The 17961-nt window shown below is 47.9% G+C and overlaps 1 protein-coding gene across 1 annotated transcript; it reads right to left on the bottom strand.

The window, feature by feature from the left end:
- Window positions 1-1479: 1479 nt before the first annotated feature.
- On the bottom strand, window positions 1480-13816 carry AKR1A1 (aldo-keto reductase family 1 member A1). Its single transcript, XM_059137028.1, has 9 exons — window positions 13677-13816; window positions 7353-7442; window positions 5263-5382; window positions 4951-5102; window positions 4126-4321; window positions 2820-3019; window positions 2503-2575; window positions 2276-2362; window positions 1480-1641 (listed from the first exon to the last, which is right to left on the bottom strand). The coding sequence occupies exons 2-9, from the start codon at window positions 7434-7436 to the stop codon at window positions 1576-1578; spliced, it is 978 nt and encodes a 325-aa protein (XP_058993011.1). The 5' UTR covers window positions 7437-7442; window positions 13677-13816; the 3' UTR covers window positions 1480-1575.
- Between the last annotated feature and the right edge of the window lie 4145 nt (window positions 13817-17961).

The raw sequence follows: 17961 nt of genomic DNA, 5'->3' as shown, positions 1-17961 counted from the left end.
CATAACTGTAGAAACTTAGATCAAGTATGTCAAGAAACTATGGAATTGTATAGCAAGCCACAAGGTCAAGGAAGATGTCAAAGACAAAGTGACAGCTAAACTCATCATAAGTAATTGGTGTTAACCACACAGTGGGCTAAGTGGTGGGTTGTTCCAGATAGAAAGGACCAGAGAAAAAGACGAAATTCCAGCATGCTTCCCTCCATCTACTTTTTTTTTTTTAAGATTTTATTTATTTATTTGACAGATAGAGGTCACAGGTAGGCAGAGAGACAGGCAGAGAGAGAAGGAAGCAGGCTCCCTGCCGAGCAGAGAGCCCTATGTGGGACTCGATCCCAGGTCTCTGGGATCATGACCTGAGCCGAAGGCAGAGGCTTTAACCCATTGAGCCACCCAGGTGCCCCTAAAAGCAAAATCTTAACTGTTTCCTGTTCTCTCCATCACCAGGCCTTAACCAATTTCAGCATTATTTCATGCCATTCTACCCCCACTCACTTTCAGTTTCTATCACAGAGGACTTTTTTAGGTTTTTCCAACACCTTCTTCCAGTTTCAAGGCTTTCCCCATAACCTACCTAATTTGCATAGAAGACTACTCCCACTCACCTCTTTTAACTAATTAATCCCTATTCATCCTCCATATCTCAGCTGATTAAATCAGCACACTCCTCACTCTGAGCTTTTCATAGCACTTCTTCCACGTGTAATTAAGCAAATTATGCAATTAAAGTCTGTCTGCTCCGTTAAACTGTAGGGACCTGTGTGTCTGGGTCTCCTGGGTGCGGCATCGTGTCTAACTCACAAGTAAATACCCAATAAATACTTGAATGAAGAGCAATGGTGCCACTGGAAATCTAAAATTAGTTTTGCGTGACTTAGGTTCAGAAGAATTTTTCAAAAACCCTCCTAAAACCTCAGTGGCCTTTGGCCAGACTAGAAAATACCTAAGATAGGACCTTAAGATAGGTGCAGAGTGACAAGTTTTCAGACTCACTCTACCCCCTTCAGCTAGCCTACACACACTGACTTAAGTGTCTGAGAGAATGCTTCTATCCACAGCCACCTTTCCTGATTTTGCAACCTGGGACTCCTGAACTTCTGAATAGTTCAGAAGTTTTGGCTTTTGGCTCTTCCTAGTCCTAAAAGTAGGTGCTGAACAAGGGGGTGAGGTGGGGTGGGAACTGAAGACCCAGCCCCAGAAATGCCAGGAAACCATAGGACTCTTACTACCTTGATCTCTCACCTTCAGAAACCTGGGACAACATGTAGCACTGAGAGCTGCCACTAGAAGGCGCTACTCCCTCAAGGTACCTAATTCAAGAAACTAGAAATGGCATTCGGCCACACATCCGTTTCTCCAGAAACAAAAAAGAAAGGAAGTCTGGGCTTGGGGCAGGTGGCATCCAGCGTCGCTCATTCCAGCATTCCTAAAGGAAATAATTTCCATCTCAGGTCTGACCAGACAAGTAAGACAAGCAAATAGTGTGGATGCTCCAATAGCTTTATTAATTCCTTTCTGCACATGGGAGGACCTTGTAGCTGGAGAGCTGGAAAGGAAACCAGGAAGTGGGGGGTCTCAGTATGGATCATTAAAGGGGTATAAAGGGTGCCCTGCATCTCTCGGGACTTTCTTCCCATCCACCTGGAAAGAGAGACAGACAGATGGCTCTATTAGCAGGAGCTCACATTCCAAAGACATAGCATCTTTCCCTGAGTCAGTCTGATCACCACCTGTACAGAGCACTATGCCAGATGGTAGTGCAGGACCTGGGCCTCAGAGAATGCCAGTGTCGACAGCACTCCAGCAAACCATAGCCTCTATATACCTGCCCCTGAGCCTAAGAGCTTAAGGTCTCAGCTGAAATAAGGAATATTTATTTTCTTATCTGTAACAGGCTTCAACCCAAACTCAATCCCTCTACCAAGGTTAAGAAAGCCTTCTAGGTTCCTCTCATTTATACCATTTACTGAGAACTTGCTATGGTGGCAGGAACTGGGATCATTTTATAGACAAAAAACTGAGGCTTGTAAAAGTGAAATAACTTGTTCTAAATCACAAGATATCGAGGCAGGACTGGGGCTCACAGGCTATAATGCTTTACCCCGAACCATCCTATTTCCCTAAGCTTAATAAAAAGGAGCCCGCTGTGTCCAGGACAGCAATCCTACCAACAACAGCCCACCTCTCCTCTGACCACCAAAGTTGAGGCCAGACTGGGGCCAGAATTCCTCCCCAAATCTTACATCCCTAACTCTGACAGCTGATATATACTCACTGTGAGCATGGGCACAATGTATCGCCAATTTTTATTCAGGGCATCTAGCTGCTTCATCTCCTCCGGGCTAAACGTAAAGTCAAACACCTGGGGATGGGAAGTGGGGGTCAGGAAAGCCAGTTTTGCGTGCAGAAGTTGATATTCCAGAACACTGCCTTCTTGCCAGGCAGAATCAGAGCCAGACTGGGCACCATGGGTTAAAGACAACACAACCCACCACCAAGTACCTGAATGTTCTGGAGGATACGTGAAGGGGTGATGCTCTTGGGAATGCAGATCACTTTCCGCTGCACCTGCCACCTAAGGTGGGGATTGAAGCGCATGAGGAAGAGGAGTCAGTCCTCAAAAGCACTGTCTCCTCACCACGCAGCCTTCTCAAAAATCCTGGAGTCCCTGAGCCGCAGGGGAATAGGGGACATGCCTCAGGTTAGCTTCCCCCCAATTACATGGCAGCCATTAGCAGCTTCATTCAGGACAAGGCCTCAACCCTGGCCTCCCAACCCAGGGACCCTCACCCACCTCCTTTCCCCAACACTGCCCGCACCTGAGCAGGATCTGAGCTGGAGACCGGCCATACTTTTCAGCCAGGGCCAGGACAACTGGCTCCTCAAGTAGGACCGGTTCATCAGGATCACGCCAAGCTCGATCAGAGGAGCCTAGGGGGCTATAAGCAGTCACCTCCAGGCCGCGTGCTTGGCAGTGGGCAATCAGCTCCTTCTGAGCCAAGTATGGGTGACATTCCACCTAAAACAAGAAAAAATCCACCACTACAGGCCGGCCCCGCCCAGCTTGCAGGGTCCCACCCAGTGGTGCACCATCTCTGCCCATCTTGCACTGCTGACTGCCCCACTTTCGCTTGGCCCACTTTTCCCATTCTCCATCTTCCACCGTCCATTTCATTCTCTTACCACACTTCAATGTCTGTCTATATTTTCAGCTTTCTAATGTTCTTGTATTTGATATAAACCAATACATACTACTTGTTCTTCCTGACATAACCTTACCCTTTATATGTATATTATTCACATTTACTTCCATTGTGCTTGAATCAAAAAGACTTTTTTTTTTTTGAAAGATTTTATTTATTTATTTATTTGAGAGAGAGAGAGCACAAGTAGGCAGAGAGGCAGGCGGGGGTGGGGTGGGGGTTGGTAGCAGGCTCCCAGCTGAACAGAGAGCCCCATGTGGGGCTCGGTCCCAGGACCCTGAGATCATGAGCCGAAGGCAGAAGCTTTACCCACTGAGCCACCCAGGCGCCCCAAATCAAAAAGACTTCTTAGCACCCCCCCTTTCTTTAAGATTTTATTTATTAGAGAGACAGAGAGAGAGCACAAGTAGGCAGAGCAGCAGGCAGGAGGAGAGGTGGAAGCAGACTCCCTGCTGAGCAAGGAGCCTGATGCAGGACTTGATGCCAGGACCCTGAGATCATGACCTGAGCTAAAGGCAGCCGCTTAACTCACTGAGCCACCCAGGTGCCCCTAGCCCTTTTCTAATTCCAGTGTAGTTAACTCAGTATCTATCTATCTACTTATCTACCTACCTCCCTTCCTTCCTTTTCAAGATTTTATTTATTTATTTGAGAGAGAGAGGAGCACTCCCTGCTCGAAAGGAACCCGATGCAGGACTTGATCCCAGGACTTTGGGATCATAACCTGAGCTGAAGGCAGACGCTTAATGGATTGAGCCACCTACCCAGGTGCCCCAATACCCTACTCTATGTAGAGAATTTCTACAGCAACACTTCTGAAAACTTGTTAACCATCTCCATGAGGAGACCCATCATCTGCTCACTCATGTTTTTGTTCACACACACACCCCCAAAACCAACAGATCTGCTCTGCTATGCTCACCTGCAGGACAGCTGGGCGCACAGAGGCCACACTGAGCACATCATCGATCTGTCGACTACTGAAGTTGGATAGGCCCAGTGCCCGTACCAGCCCCTTAGCCACCAGTGCCTCCAGAGCCTTCCAGGTCTCCTTGTAGTGGGTAGAATCATAGCGGATAGTCCCATCGGCATTCTTAGGGAAAGGGTTGTCTCCCCGCCTAGGTGAAAGACAGCCCCCCAACGAGTGGGCACAAATGCAAGGCTTCTGCCTTACCTGACCATCCAGTCACTCTGTGTCCTCATACTAAACCCAGAAAGGGCCAAACGCCAAAAATAAGAAACAAGCGTGGTTTTTCGTCCATTCAGGTCATGATCCAGGCATTTACTCTCTATAGAATGCCCATTCCCTCTCCTCTTTTCTCTAGACCCAGACTGTATCTCCTCTCCTCTCCTCTGAGAAGTCTTTCTGAATTCCTTCTTCCTCCTCCTCCTTGCAGGCTCTGGCAACCGTCTTCTAGGACAGCACAGAGCTGACAGTGAGGCTCCTTTCACAGCCTCTGCTGGAGCTGATTCTCCACTGCAACCCCAGGCTAGCTCAGCAGAAGCTAGCATTTTCTGGAATGAACAAAGGAAGCAGCAGGGACCACTCACGTGCCCCTGGGATACCCACCATGGGAGGTTACGCTCCTTTTCTGTAGCTAAACTCCCAACACAGTAACACAGAAGGCTGGGTTCCCGGGGTGAGCTGAGGCAGGATCCCCTCCTGTTCTGCTACTGTGCCTTACAGGTCACTAACACGACTCCCCCAACACCCGACTGCCCGGATGAAGACCCTGGCAAGGCTCACTCAAATGCGTAAGGCCAGTGTATCAGGTACAGGTCCAAATATTCCAGCTGGAGGTCAGCCAGAGTCTTCCGGAGGGCAGGCTCCACATCCTCTGGGTGGTGTTTAGTGTTCCACAGCTTCGAAGTCACAAACAGCTCCTCCCTCGGCACCGCCTGGTCCACGGGGCAGGGCCCACAGTGAGAGGAGCCACGGGCACCCAGTCTCACCCACCCTCACCTCTGTGAGAGAGGACTTAGAAGGACGATGCTGCTGGATCCCTCCAGCCAGGCGTCCAGCCTTCTCACCCCAGCCCTCTGTAGCCCGTATCCTCACCTTGCCAGGTCCCACATTCTCCTTCAGGGCCTCCCCGATCTCGGTCTCATTGCCGTAGATAGCAGCACAGTCAATGTGGCGGTAGCCTACACTCAGGGCGTACTTAACAGCTGCTTTCACCTGCCAGATGAGAGAAGCAGAGATTTCAGCTGTTGCCCTAAGCCAGAAACTTCCCTCCTGAGGGACACTGCTGGGGGAGGGGGAGGGGCAGGAATATACCACTCCAGTCATCAGAAAGTAGGGGTGAGAAGATGAAAGATGGTTCTAGTCTAGGGGACCAGAAGCCTCTTCAGAGACTCTAAACCTTTTGTGCCAACCCAATAACCCCCAAGATTTCCTCCTACCCAAGCAATCTAAGTGTGGCCCAGGAAAACTAACATTGTATTCCCAGTTAGATGCCCAGAAGATGGACGGATACATTGACAGGGAACAGAAGTGTAAGTCATAGAGACTGGTTCTCTAGACCGGAGGAGCTGGTTAGAGAAACATGATACACAGGTAAATAATTTGTAGGCTAAGGACACACGGAGACACCCTTTTGGAGCCCTGTAGACCAACTGAGCTCTGGGAGTTCAGTGAAGCAGAAGAGCTCTGAGAGAGGGAACAATTTAAGGAAGGCAGAACAGTGAGATGGAAGCTAGGCCCAGAGCCCTCTGTCAGGAGAGAAGAAAGCAGACAGAAGTAGGACAGGTCAGTCAATCTGCTAGAAAACAGACTAGATACCTGGCATCAGAAGCAGCACCAAGGGTGCCAGGGCCTTGCCATTTATGATCCCCGCCTAGGTACAGCTCTTACTATCCAGATGTCCTCTCCTCAGCTCTCCCTCTATCCCCTCATGTACTTCCCTTATTCCATACCCCCACCCCCGTCTTGGCTGCCCAGTTCTGATCGCCTCCCTCTGCCCTTTCCTAGCTCCTGGACTTCCCCTGGGCCATGTCAGTGTCTGCCTAGGACATAAAGACCCTGGCTCCAGGGTTCTAGGCTGTGGGAGGAAGGAAAGCAAAGGGAAAAGAGGCAGCACACACCACAAATACCAGCCTAAATCCCAGAGAGAAGAGGTTATATTCTCCCTGCCAGACTTAATTCTCCCTCTCAAACTTAATCCCTAAACTTCTCTAAACTCTGACTCAAATTTCCAAAGAACAAGGAAGCAGCCCTGGGAAGATGCCCCACCCCAGGAGGCAGCGCATCTCTAGTTATGACAACCCTAGGAAAGCAGGTCTCTATTCCCACACTCCCTAAGCTGGAAGAGTCTGTATCAGGGTTTATTAAATTTCAGCTAGCAGCTGCCCTTTTTTTTTTTTTTCCATCTATGAACGATTTTTACATCTTTAAATGGTTACATAAATACATAATCGCTCCATTTTGCCACTTGTCCAAAAAGTTTAAGAAAAAGTTTGCTGGGGCGCCTGGGTGGCTCAGTGGGTTAAGCCGCTGCCTTCAGCTCAGGTCATGATCCCACGGTCCTGGGATCGAGCCCCACATCGGGCTCTCTGCTCAGCGGGGAGCCTGCTTCCTCCTCTCTCTCTCTGCCTGCTTGTCATCTCTGTCTGTCAAATAAATAAATAAAATCTTTAAAAAAAAAAAAGAAAAGAAAAAGTTTGCTAACCCTTGATCTGAGCAGCTGACATAGCTATTCTTCAAACCCCAACACCTGCCATGTGCCTACCTTTGGACTGAGCACTGGGGAGTAGCCCCGCCCTTAAGGAGCCCCATGTGAGAGAGGGAGAAGGATGACAGTACAGAGTATTAAGTGCCGTATTAGGGGGCAGCACAGGGCCAGGCACAGGGAGGTCCCATGTCTGCCACAGCACTCAATGCAGATCCAATCAGGGAAAGGGTTCCTCCCTATTCCCTTGGCCCTTCTGGGCCCCTCAGTCCTTCCTCTAAATCACCTCAGGAAGCCAAGGGCTCACTGCTGGTCTCTTCTTCCCTTGTCTCTTCCCACTGCCCTGCAGGCTTATCTGATACTACATGAAATGGAGTATAGCAATGGGGCAGCTATAGAAAATTCAGTGACCCTCTCCCAAATTCTGCCTTTTCCCTAGCAGAGGTATAAGAAGCCCTCCTCTCCTTTCTCCATCTCTCACCTGGCCAGGATCGCTCTTCCAGGTGCCCAGTCCAATCAGGGGCATCTTCTGCCCAGTATGCAGGAGGACACACGAAGTCGCCATTGCCCCCTGAAACACAGATGGGAAGAGAATGGAGTGGGGTCAGTGTTGCTGCTTGATCCTCACTGGTCAAGACTCCTATAAAACACGGGTGGTAAAGGGAGCAAGAGCGGACAGAACAAACAACACAGTTCTTTGTGAGCAGAGGGCAGCTAAGACAGGGTAGCCCGATCCAACTAAGGCCAGGAGCTCCTGGACAAACATTAACCAGACCACCGGCCTGGGTGCCCTTCCTTCTGCCAGGCTAAAGGCCTGTGTTAGAGACTTCCAATACCAAGAGACCAAGGTGAGTGACTCCCTGAAGTACCCAGCCTTGACTACGTAACGTCTCGGGCCGGGGAAAAACTGACTAAAGCCATTATTAGTCTGAGTGAGACCAGGTGACAGACAGGATTCAGGACAGGTCCCTTCTCTGAGGATGAAATGAACAGTGCCAGGAGGCTATCAGAAACTACAAATGCTCCTAGTCCCTGACAGAGAGGTCTGATTGCCATGCAGCTAGGCCTGAGTGGGCTCTTTAACAGTAAGCAGACCATTTTTTAGATGAAAAACAAAACAAAAAACTCAAGAGAGGTGAAGTTAAATTTAAAAAGAGAGAGAGAGAGAAAGATGAAGTTATTTGCCCCCAAATCAACAGCTGAGAAGTGGCAGAACGAAGGATCCAAGGAGGAACCAATGGATAAAGGCAAGAAAAGGGCAGGTCAACACAGACAGTCATAATATTTATGTTCTGTGCCTCACGGCACATATCACAGCACGCTACAGAAAAGCAAATGACTTCTGTTAGGGCAAGGACCAGGAAATGTTGACATTGGCTTTTAAGAGTAAGTTGGGTTTTCCCAAGAGCCAAGGGGAGAAGGCTTTCCAGGAAGGGGAATTAGACATAGCAGAAAGCAGTAAGTTACAGACACAAGAAAATTTCCAACTGAACAAAACAGATGGATGACTGGAGCACCCCTCTTTGGAGAGCTCTGAAAATCAGAAGTCTCCAAATGGCCCAAGAATACTCATTCAGTCAGCAAATGACAAATATGACGAAAGTTCCCAATGTTCCGAATGTTCCGGGCCTTGTGCTAGGCCTAAGAGACACACATATTCAAATAGAGTCCCTGCCATTTTGGAGTTTATGGGCTGGTGTGATGAGGACAGTCGGTTTCAGCACAATATGTAAGACAGGACCACAAACTGTACAAGGGCTACAAGCAAAGAGCAACCCTGCAAGAATGGCTTCCTGGAGGGGCGCCTGGGTGGCTCAGTGGGTTGAGCCGCTGCCTTCGGCTCAGGTCATGATCTCAGGGTCCTGGGATCGAGTCCCGTGTCGGGCTCTCTGCTCAGCAGGGAGCCTGCTTCCTCCTCTCTCTCTCTGCCTGCCTCTCTGCCTACTTGTGATCTCTCTCTGTCAAATAAATAAATAATAAAATCTTTAAAAAAAAAAAAAAAGAATGGCTTCCTGGAGATACTATCTGAGCCTTTTTTTTTTTAAGGTTTTATTTTTAAGTAATCTCTATACCCAATGTGGGGCTCAAACTCACAACCCCACAATCAAGTTTCACATTCGGGATGCCTGGATGGCTGTCAGTTAAAGTGTCCAACTCTTGATTTCAGCTCAGGTCATGATCTCAGGGTTGTGAGATCCGGCTCTACACTGGGTGTGGGTACTTAAGATTCTCTCTCTCCCTCTGCCCCAAACCCCCAATCTAAAAAAATAAAATAAAATAAAAAAAGGAAAAAATTTTCTCTCTCCCCCTCTCACACCTGCTCCCCCCAAAAAAAGGTGCATGCTCTACCAACTAAGCCAGAAAGGTGCCCAAGTCAAGCCTTGATGAACAGGAATTATCTAAGCAAAAGAGAAAAGAGAAAGAATGCTCGCCCTAAGAGCCAGTAAGGTAGAAATAACCTTTTCCCTTGATCTCATCAATACTAGAGATATCACTCCCTTTGGATTGATTTCATTGCCAGCAATAACTTAATAAATATAACCTTTGTTTCCAAGTCCTGAAAATATTATGGCAGAGCAGGAAATAAGATTAAGTTGTAAGTATAGCTCACATATGAAAATTGTCATTCCTAATGCTTCCGACTCTGGAAGAATTTTATAGCCTAGCATAACCTGGTTATGGAGACCGCCTTTTTCTGCTAGAACAAAAGCAAAAATGCTCAGTCTGAGTAGCAAACCACAGATCACTGAAGGCAATGCTGTTTCGAAACTTCCCGAGGACACAAACTTCCCAAGGGACTTCACAGGAGGAACTGGCCTGCCAGCTGCCACCAGGGTCTGTGGCTGGTTTCCTGGGCTCGTTCCCCAACAGGGGAACTGTTGGCCTCTCCCAGATTTCCCAGCAAACATTGGAGAACTCTGAAATTACACATGGACTTAAGGCTGAAAGCCTGAACAAAAGCCTGGTCTGAGGCAAAAAGGAAGAAACCTGATGCTTGCTTCTTCCCTTCTTTTGATGGTGAAACTGAAAACCCAAACGGCTGAGGCATGGGGGAGCAGGGCTCATAGAAGGAACACCTAACGAAAAGCTTCAAAGAACAAGAGCTCCAAAGGGGAGAATGGAGGGGCCGCAGGAGAGAGCAAATGTTTTTCTCTGAGACAGAAGTCAGACTCTGCCAGCTCTTGACTTCCTCCTCATCTCCTGCCTCACACATTGGCATTCCAGCCCTCTCCTGCCTTAACAGGCTCTGAAGTTGTAAGGAACTGCCTGGCTTGGCCTCTGGCAGCACTCAGAAACCCTCGTGTTAACTTGGGAGAGGTTTTACCCATGAACGAGAAAACCTGGCTGTGTGTGGGGAGGGGAAATATAAGGACTCAGGTTTTAGGGGCACCTAGCTGGCTCACTCGGTAGAGCATGCAATTCTTGATCTTGGGGTTGTAAGTTCAAGCTCCACATTTTTTTTTTTTAAGATTTTATTTATTTATTTGACAGAGAGAGATCACAAGCAGGCAGAGAGGCAGGCAGAGAGAGAGGAGGAAGCAGGCTCCCTGCCGAGCAGAGAGCCCGATGTGGGGATCGATCCCAGGACCCTGAGATCATGACCTGAGCCAAAGGCAGTGGCTTAACCCACTGAGCCACCCAGGGGCCCCAAGCTCCACATTCTTTAAAAAAGGAGGGGGCAGGGTGGCTCAGTGGGTTAAGCCTTTGCCTTTGGCTCAGATCATGATCTCGGGGTCCTGGGATGGAGCCCCGCATCAGGCTCTCAGCTCAGCGGGGAGCCTGTTTCCCCCTCTCTCTCTGCCTGCCTCTCTGCCTACTTGTGATCTCTCTGTCAAATAAATAAAATCTTTAAAAAAATTAAAAATTAAAAGAAAAAAAAAGGGGGACCCAGGTTTTATTATTCCCAAGTCAGCACCTACACCTATGTTCCTTCTTTCTGGGGTTATCTTCCCTTCTAGAGGAGGGCTCTATAGCTCCTGCCTGGATGCAAGAACTTGAAAACACAGGAAAAAGAGGAAGCAGTGTTTACATGAGTGTTCTCTGGCTGCACGGGCCTTTCTTCTACTTCCCGTAACATGTCGGTGTCCCTCAGAGTTCCGTCCCCAGTCCTCTTCCCACTCCCTAGTTAAGCTCATGTCTTCAGTTACCACATTAAGCACTGATTCTGCCCACCCCAGTTCTGGATATTCAACTCCCTCTGGACATCCCCACCAGTATGTCCTATAGGAATGTAAGACTCAGCATGTCCAAAACTCTACTTGTCAAATACAGCAGCGAAGCACAAAGGGAACAGTTCAAGGCCTGGAGTTGCACACACCAAAGTTTGAATCAGCACCCTTCCCTCATTTTAAAGAGATGCTGTATCTAAAGCACTTTGCACAATGCCTAACCCATGCTCTTCTGTATACTCTCTTACCAGGGACTCAAGGCCCTGGATAACAACTTGTTAAAGCAAACATGTTCGTGGTGTAATCTGTGGGGTCTTGAAAAGCCATCTAAATAATGTTTTTCGGGGCGCCTGGGTGGCTCAGCAGGTTAAGCCTCTGCCTTTGGCTCAGGTCATGATCCCAGAGTCCTGGAATCGAGCCCCACATGGGGCTCCCTGCTCGGTGGGGAGCCTGCTTCCACCTCTCTCTGCCTGCTTCTCTGCCTACTTGTGATCTCCCTCTGTCAAATAAATAAATAAAATATTTAAAATAAATAAATAAATGATGTTTTTCAGTTCATGTGGCATTTCTTTCTTTTATTTTTTTTATTTTTTATTTTTTTAAAGATTTTATTTATTCATTTGAAAGGCAGAGATTACAAGTAGGCAGAGAGGCAGGCAGAGAGAGAGGAGGAAGCAGGCTCCTCGCTGAGTAGAGAGCCCGATGCGGGGCTCGATCCCAGGACTCTGAGACCATGACCTGAGCCGAAGGCAGAGGCTTTAACCCACTGAGCCACCCAGGCGCCCCTCATGTGGCATTTCTGCCAAATAGATAATGGTATTATCTATCAGATTATGGTTTTGACAGGTGATGGGTAGGATCATATATCCTTATCTGTACTTCTAAGAAACTAGCATGGAAAACCACTTTAAATATGTAACTGTGGCCAAGATTTAGTCTATTTGGCTGGGTTAAAAATCCTGTTAATATTGGTAAATATTTTTTTAAAAGGTATAGTCTAGGGGCACCTGGGTGGCTCAGTGGGTTGAGCCGCTGCCTTCGGCTCGGGTCATGATCTCAGGGTCCTGGGGTCAAGTTCCGCATTGGGCTCTCTGCTCAGCAGGGAGCCTGCTTCCCCTCTCTCTCTCTGTCTGCCTCTCCATCTACTTGTGATTTCTCTCTATCAAATAAATAAATAAAATCTTTAAAAAAAAAAAAAACGGTATAGTCTGCTCTGGACTGTATCGTCAAACCTAAGACTTCCGGAACACTTCATGTACTTCTTGATGTATGTGAAAAGAATTTTAAAATACCAATTTCTTAAGTCTTTCTCCAGCCCAGCCATATCAACCTCCACTGACCGCTACTGCTCTGAACCACCCATTTCTCTGCTTCCAGTGTGGCCACTCTCCCCACAATCCATTCACTAACTGACCATGTGACCCCAGGGCTCAAACTCTTCCAACAGTCCTTGCCAACCTTCAGGATAAAGTCTACATTCCTTAGTAATACCTGTCTTAACCTGGCTCCCATCTTCCTCATTTTTCCACCTCTTCATTGCGAACTCCAGATTTCAGACTTTGCAGAACCAGCCACCACTTACTTGAGTCCCGGAGCACTTTGCTTCCCAAAGTCCCAGCCTGGCCTGGCTAGGGGCAGCTCACCCTTCAGCTGACATTTGCTGCTCCCATGCACCCATAGCTGTGCCCATAGGTGCCGTTGTTGGTTTATACTTCTTTCCCTTACAAACCAGGGTACTCCTTCAGGTCAGAGCATATCATCTTTTTGAGCCCCTCACTCCTGGAGTGCCTGCCCCATAGATACACACAGAAACTCACACGTGAGCCCACCCCACACACACACACACAAACACACTAAACACACACACAATGGCAAAGCGGAGAGAGCGTGACAGCTTAGGTGGGGGGTACATTTGAAGAAGTCCTGCCTTCATCACCTTCTTTCTTTCCTTCTTGGGTAACCTAGAAAGAATCATCTCCAGAAAATATCAAAGCACTTTACCGTTTTCAGAAAAACAAAACAAAAACCAGTTGCTGCACACAGGATGATACTGGGATTGCTCCTGTACAAATAAGAAAACTGAGATCTTGGGGAAGGTAACAGGCTTGATCAGAAACATCGAGACTCTTTTAGAGGGTCTTGCAGCCTGAGTATAGGTAAACTGAAGGGAAGAGTTAGTTAATAGTAACTCCATCTGATGACAGTTCAGATTCCATCCGGTCTCCTTGTAACAGAGGTCTGAGGCAACAGAAAAACATGCCCTAACTTCCCCAAACCCAAGGCAGGTGCCTAAGTAAGCTAAGTCAACCCACTTCGGCCATTTCCATAAGTATTTCTGCAATCCCACAGAAAGGCCAGAGTTCCTGCAAAAATCATGGTGGTAAGCAAACAAAAAGAAGGGGCCAATTAAAACTTGCGGAGCGCTTTAAAAACTTTATTTTACTTAATCCTCACTACAGTTCCGACGTAGAAACTCACTTCATCGGTCTGAAAACTGAGATCCAGAGAAACTGAGGAATTTTCCAAGATCACACAGAGTTCACATCCGAAACCAGCGACTTCCTCCAGCGACCCCGCTCTCTGGTCTATTCCGGGGCAGGGAAGAGGAGTTGGGGGCTGCAGCAGGAGAAACTCACCTCGGCTGGAGCACAGAGCGTGAACAAGGCAGTGTGATCTCTGCTCCGTTCTGCGTCCTGCCAACAATCCAAGAGGTCTCAGCTTCCGGAACCGGTGGGCTGCAAGGAAAGTTGGCCTAATGGTAAAGGCAGGGACCCGGCTAGAGCCTGGCGGTGGAGAGGAAGCTCCACCCGGTGGAGGGGAGAGGGCCGGGCTTTCAGCATCACGCGCAGCGGTGGACCCCACCCCTGCCCCCCTTGAAGAGCGGGAGGGCGGAAGCCAGAGCTGCGAGCCTGCACCATCTCCTCCTCCCGCTGCTACTGGTCGGATTGGCTGTTTAGATACACTTCACTGCGCAGGTTTGGAGGACTCGGCGCCGGGTGAAGCATCAGCCGCCGGCCACGTGGGGAGCTTCAGCGGCTGGGGAGGCCGTACCTCTGCTGGCCCACAGTGCACCGCGCGCCGTGGCAACGTCGCTCTAGGCTGCTGGGGATCCTTCCGCCCGCGGCGAGGGAGGCTCCGGGGTGACAAGCTGCAGGTGCAGCGGGTGTCTCCTCTCTTTGCGGATTCGCGGAACTAGCTTGCTCTCCTCTCCCGCAGAGTCGGGTTGGCCGGGTTTCCAGCGTATACCTGAACTGGCCCCGTTATTTAGTCAAGCGAGCAGGCTGGGAGAGTAGCCGCAGCGTAAAAGTTGTACCAAGGAAGACCTCGGGCCCCTGGGCTCCAAGAGGCAGGAAGGTCGTGGTCCCTGTGTCTGGACTGTGGATCCTGGCCGCGCATTAATGTGTCAGTACTGTGCTAGACTTTATAAACATGTTTTTATTGAATCTTCACAACAACCCTGTAAAAGCAATGTATTTTTTTGTAAGCCTTTTAATTGAAGTATAGTAGAGCATAAATAGAGAAAAATGCGCAAATATTAAACGTACAGCTCTGCGTTTTTGTGGTCCCCCCCCCCAATGTAATTGTTAACCAGGTGAAGATAACAGACGTTACCAGCACACTGGAAGCCGCCTGTGAGGGAAATATTCATGTTGAATTTTACAGGTTAGATAGACTCAGCCAGGTAAAACAGCTTGCCCAAAGTCACACAGCTATTAAGTTACAGATTTTATGTTTGAAATACCCCGTGCTGTTTGGACTGAGAGGTGTCTTGCATTTTATGTGTTTTATGTGTTTTCCACTTTGAGTAGCTCTTGCCTTTCACTCCCCACACTTAATTTTCCCTGCCCTTCTATTCTTCCCCATCTTTTATTGCCCCCTGGATTATTCCCCCACTGTTGCCTCAATACAGGTGATGTCCTGATAGACCAAATGTCCAAATTTTGACGCCATCTGTCTTCATAAAGACTTAGATTCCAGCTTATGTGATCAGAATTTGATATCCCTCAAACTGATCCTAGCCTAGCAAAGAGTTGCCTTCAAGAGACACATGCCAGGGGCGCCTGGGTGGCTCTGCCTTCGCTTGGGTCATGATCTCAGAGTCCTGGGATTGATCCCCGCATCAGGCTCTGCTCAGCAAGGGCACCTGCTTCTCCCTCTCTCTCTCTGCTGCTCTGCCTACTTGTGATCTCTATCTGTCAAATAAATAAATAAAATCTTTAAAAAAAAAAAAAAAAGGGAGAGAGAACATGCCATATATCCCATCCCTCCCACCTTTCTGCAGGGTCTGATAGACTCCCTATCTTTTTCTGCTGTCTGAATTCTTAAGAGTCTGAAGTGCGACTGCTAAGGTCTTCTCCTTCCCCAGCATTGGGGCTTTTGCTCTTAGTTTTGGTGCCAGGGAATGTTTCATACAAAGCACAAAGCTATCCCTCCAAGAGTTTTCAAAGCGGCAGTCCTCAGATTGTAAAACAGATCCGCTCAGGCACACACCACCCCTTTTACAACCACCCTCCCATCTTACAAAAGACAAGCCTCTCAGCCAACTTCTAAAGGGTCTTGACCCATGTGAAAACAAGGAGGTGAAGAACAGCCTGAGAGGTAGGAGGAGACCACATGAATGAGTTGTCTCAAATTCCAAGGGAAAGGAGTAGTTAGGTAGGCAGGATAGTAGGAATGTGTTGTTTTGGCTGTCCAGTGTCCATTCCTCCCTCTTTTGGAGAATTTCCTCCTCCTCACTGGATCCAGTTCAACAGTCATTAATTCAGGTACCTGTCCTCCCCAGCCACCATGTATGTGAATGACCCAAGATATGCTAACTGGATATTCCTTTCTTGAGTTTGAATTATTAATATAGTCATCAAAAGACTAAAATCAGCAGAATTTCATGCTTTTCATCATGAAATGCATTTCACTAGCACCTTGCCAAAGCTGTCAGGCAATCTGAGCTAATAGGACTTCCCAAAGCCACCTGCATCCCACCAATTCCCTGCCATACCTTCCCTTTGGTCTTGCAAGTTCTCCTATAGCCTTCCCAAAAAGCTGTTTTTCCCTTTGGTTAGAGCCAGTTTTTGTTGCTTACAATCAAAGTAGCTTAACAAATGTAAATGAGTAAAAATAGTATCAGTCAGGCAGCACCAGTGGCTCAGTCCTTAAGCTTCTCCCTTCGGCTCAGGTCATCATCCAGGATCCCGGGCTTAAGCCCCAGGTCAGGCTCTCTGCTCAGCGGGAAAGCCTACTTCTCCCACTCCCACTCCCCGTCCTTGTGCTCCCTCTCTCCACTGTCTCTCTCTGTCAAATTAATAAAATATTTTATTTATTTATTAAAGATTTTATTTATTTATTTGACAGACAGAGACCACAAGTAGGAAGAGAGGTAGGCAGAGAGAGGGGGAAGCAGGCTCCCTCCTGAGCAGAGAGCCCGATGCGGGGCTCATCCCAGGACCCTGAGATCACTACCTGAGCAGAAGGTAGAGGCTTAACCCACTGAGCCACTCAGTGCCCCTAAAATCTTTTTTTTTTTTAGATTATTTTTGTTATCTTTTAAAAAAAGATTTTATTTATTTATTTGACAGAGAGAGACACAGTAAGAGAGGGAACACAAGCAGGGGAGCTACAGAGGGAGAAGCAGGCCTCCTGCTCAGGAAGCCCAACGTGGGGCTGATCCCAGAACCCTGGGATCATGACCTGAGCCTAAGGCTTAACAACTGAGCCACCCAGGTGCCCCAATAAAATCTTTAAAAAAAAAAAGAAAAAAAGCGTTTAAAAAATGATACCAGATGCTGCAGGAAGAAGAGGAAGAGGAAGTAAATCACAGGGAACTCTAAAAAAAAGAGGTAATGAGGGGCACCTGGGTGGCTCAGTGGGTTAAAGCCTCTGCCTTCGGCTCAGGTCATGATCCCAAGGTCCTGGGATCAAGCCCCGCATCAGGCTCTCTGCTCGGCAGGGATCCTGCTTCCTCCTCTCTCTCTGCCTGCCTCTGCCTACTTGTGATTTCTGTCAAATAAATAAATAAAATCTTAAAAAAAAAAAAAAGAGGTAATGAGGGGTGCCTGGGTGGCTCAGTTCTCAGTTAAGAGTACCTTCAGTTCAGGTCATGATCCAAGGGTCCTGAGATCCAGCCCTCCCTGCTGAGCAGGGAGCCTCCTTCTCCCTCTTCCTCTGCCACTCCTCCTTGCTTGTGATCTCTGTATCAAGTAAATAAAATCTTTTCAAGATTTTTTTTTATTATTTATTTGAGAGACAGATAGAGATAGTGAGAGAGAGCATGAACAGGGAGGAGAGAGAGAAGGAGAAGCAGACTCCCCACTGAGCAAGGAGCCTGATGTGGGGCTCCATCCCAGGACCCTGGGATCATGACTCCAGCCAAAGGCAGAAGATTAACTAACTGAGCCACCCAGATGCCCCAATAAATAAAATATTTTTAAAGAAATAAAAAGTGGATTTTAAAAATGGAAAGAGAAAAAGTCAAACTGGGGCTGAATGAATGTGAAGAAAATGTGAATGTGCTTTTTCACATCTCAGTTTTTATATTAAATGCAAGAGGAGTGGTTCAAGTTATATATATGATCTGTTTAAATTTATGTTGATTATCAAATCCAGATGTGACCCTGGAACTGCTACAGCCATTTTGGTTCCAGAATGAGGATAAAACCAGTACAAAGAGGAGGACAAAGCCAAGAGAATGTTAGGGAAGTAGAAACACCGAGCCTTGAATTATCACACTGTGTCTAGAATTTGCCCTATCCCTGGACTTATGTAAGATAATAAAATTTCCTTTTTGGTTAAGGCTCTGAATCAAGACTTTCTGATACTGGGCACTTGGGTGGCTCGGTGGGTTAAGCTGCTGCCTTCGACTCAGGTCATGATCTCAGGGTCCTGGGATCGAGTCCCACATTGGGCTCTCTGCTCAGCAGGGAGCCT

The sequence above is a fragment of the Mustela lutreola genome, chromosome 10 (assembly GCF_030435805.1).
Source record: "Mustela lutreola isolate mMusLut2 chromosome 10, mMusLut2.pri, whole genome shotgun sequence".
Lineage (NCBI taxonomy): Eukaryota > Metazoa > Chordata > Mammalia > Carnivora > Mustelidae > Mustela > Mustela lutreola.
Note: the sequence above shows the minus strand (reverse complement) of the source record. Positions and strands in the feature narration are given on the sequence as shown.

Coding starts and splice junctions, on each gene's coding strand:
- AKR1A1 (XM_059137028.1), bottom strand. CDS start 7,436: ATGGCGACTTCGTGTGTCCTCCTGCATACTGGGCAGAAGATGCCCCTG. Junction 5,383..7,352: donor GGAAGAGCGATCCTGGCCAG/GTGAGAGATGGA, acceptor CTCATCTGGCAG/GTGAAAGCAGCTGTTAAGTA. Junction 2,576..2,819: donor CCAGCTCAGATCCTGCTCAG/GTGCGGGCAGTG, acceptor TCCCCACCTTAG/GTGGCAGGTGCAGCGGAAAG.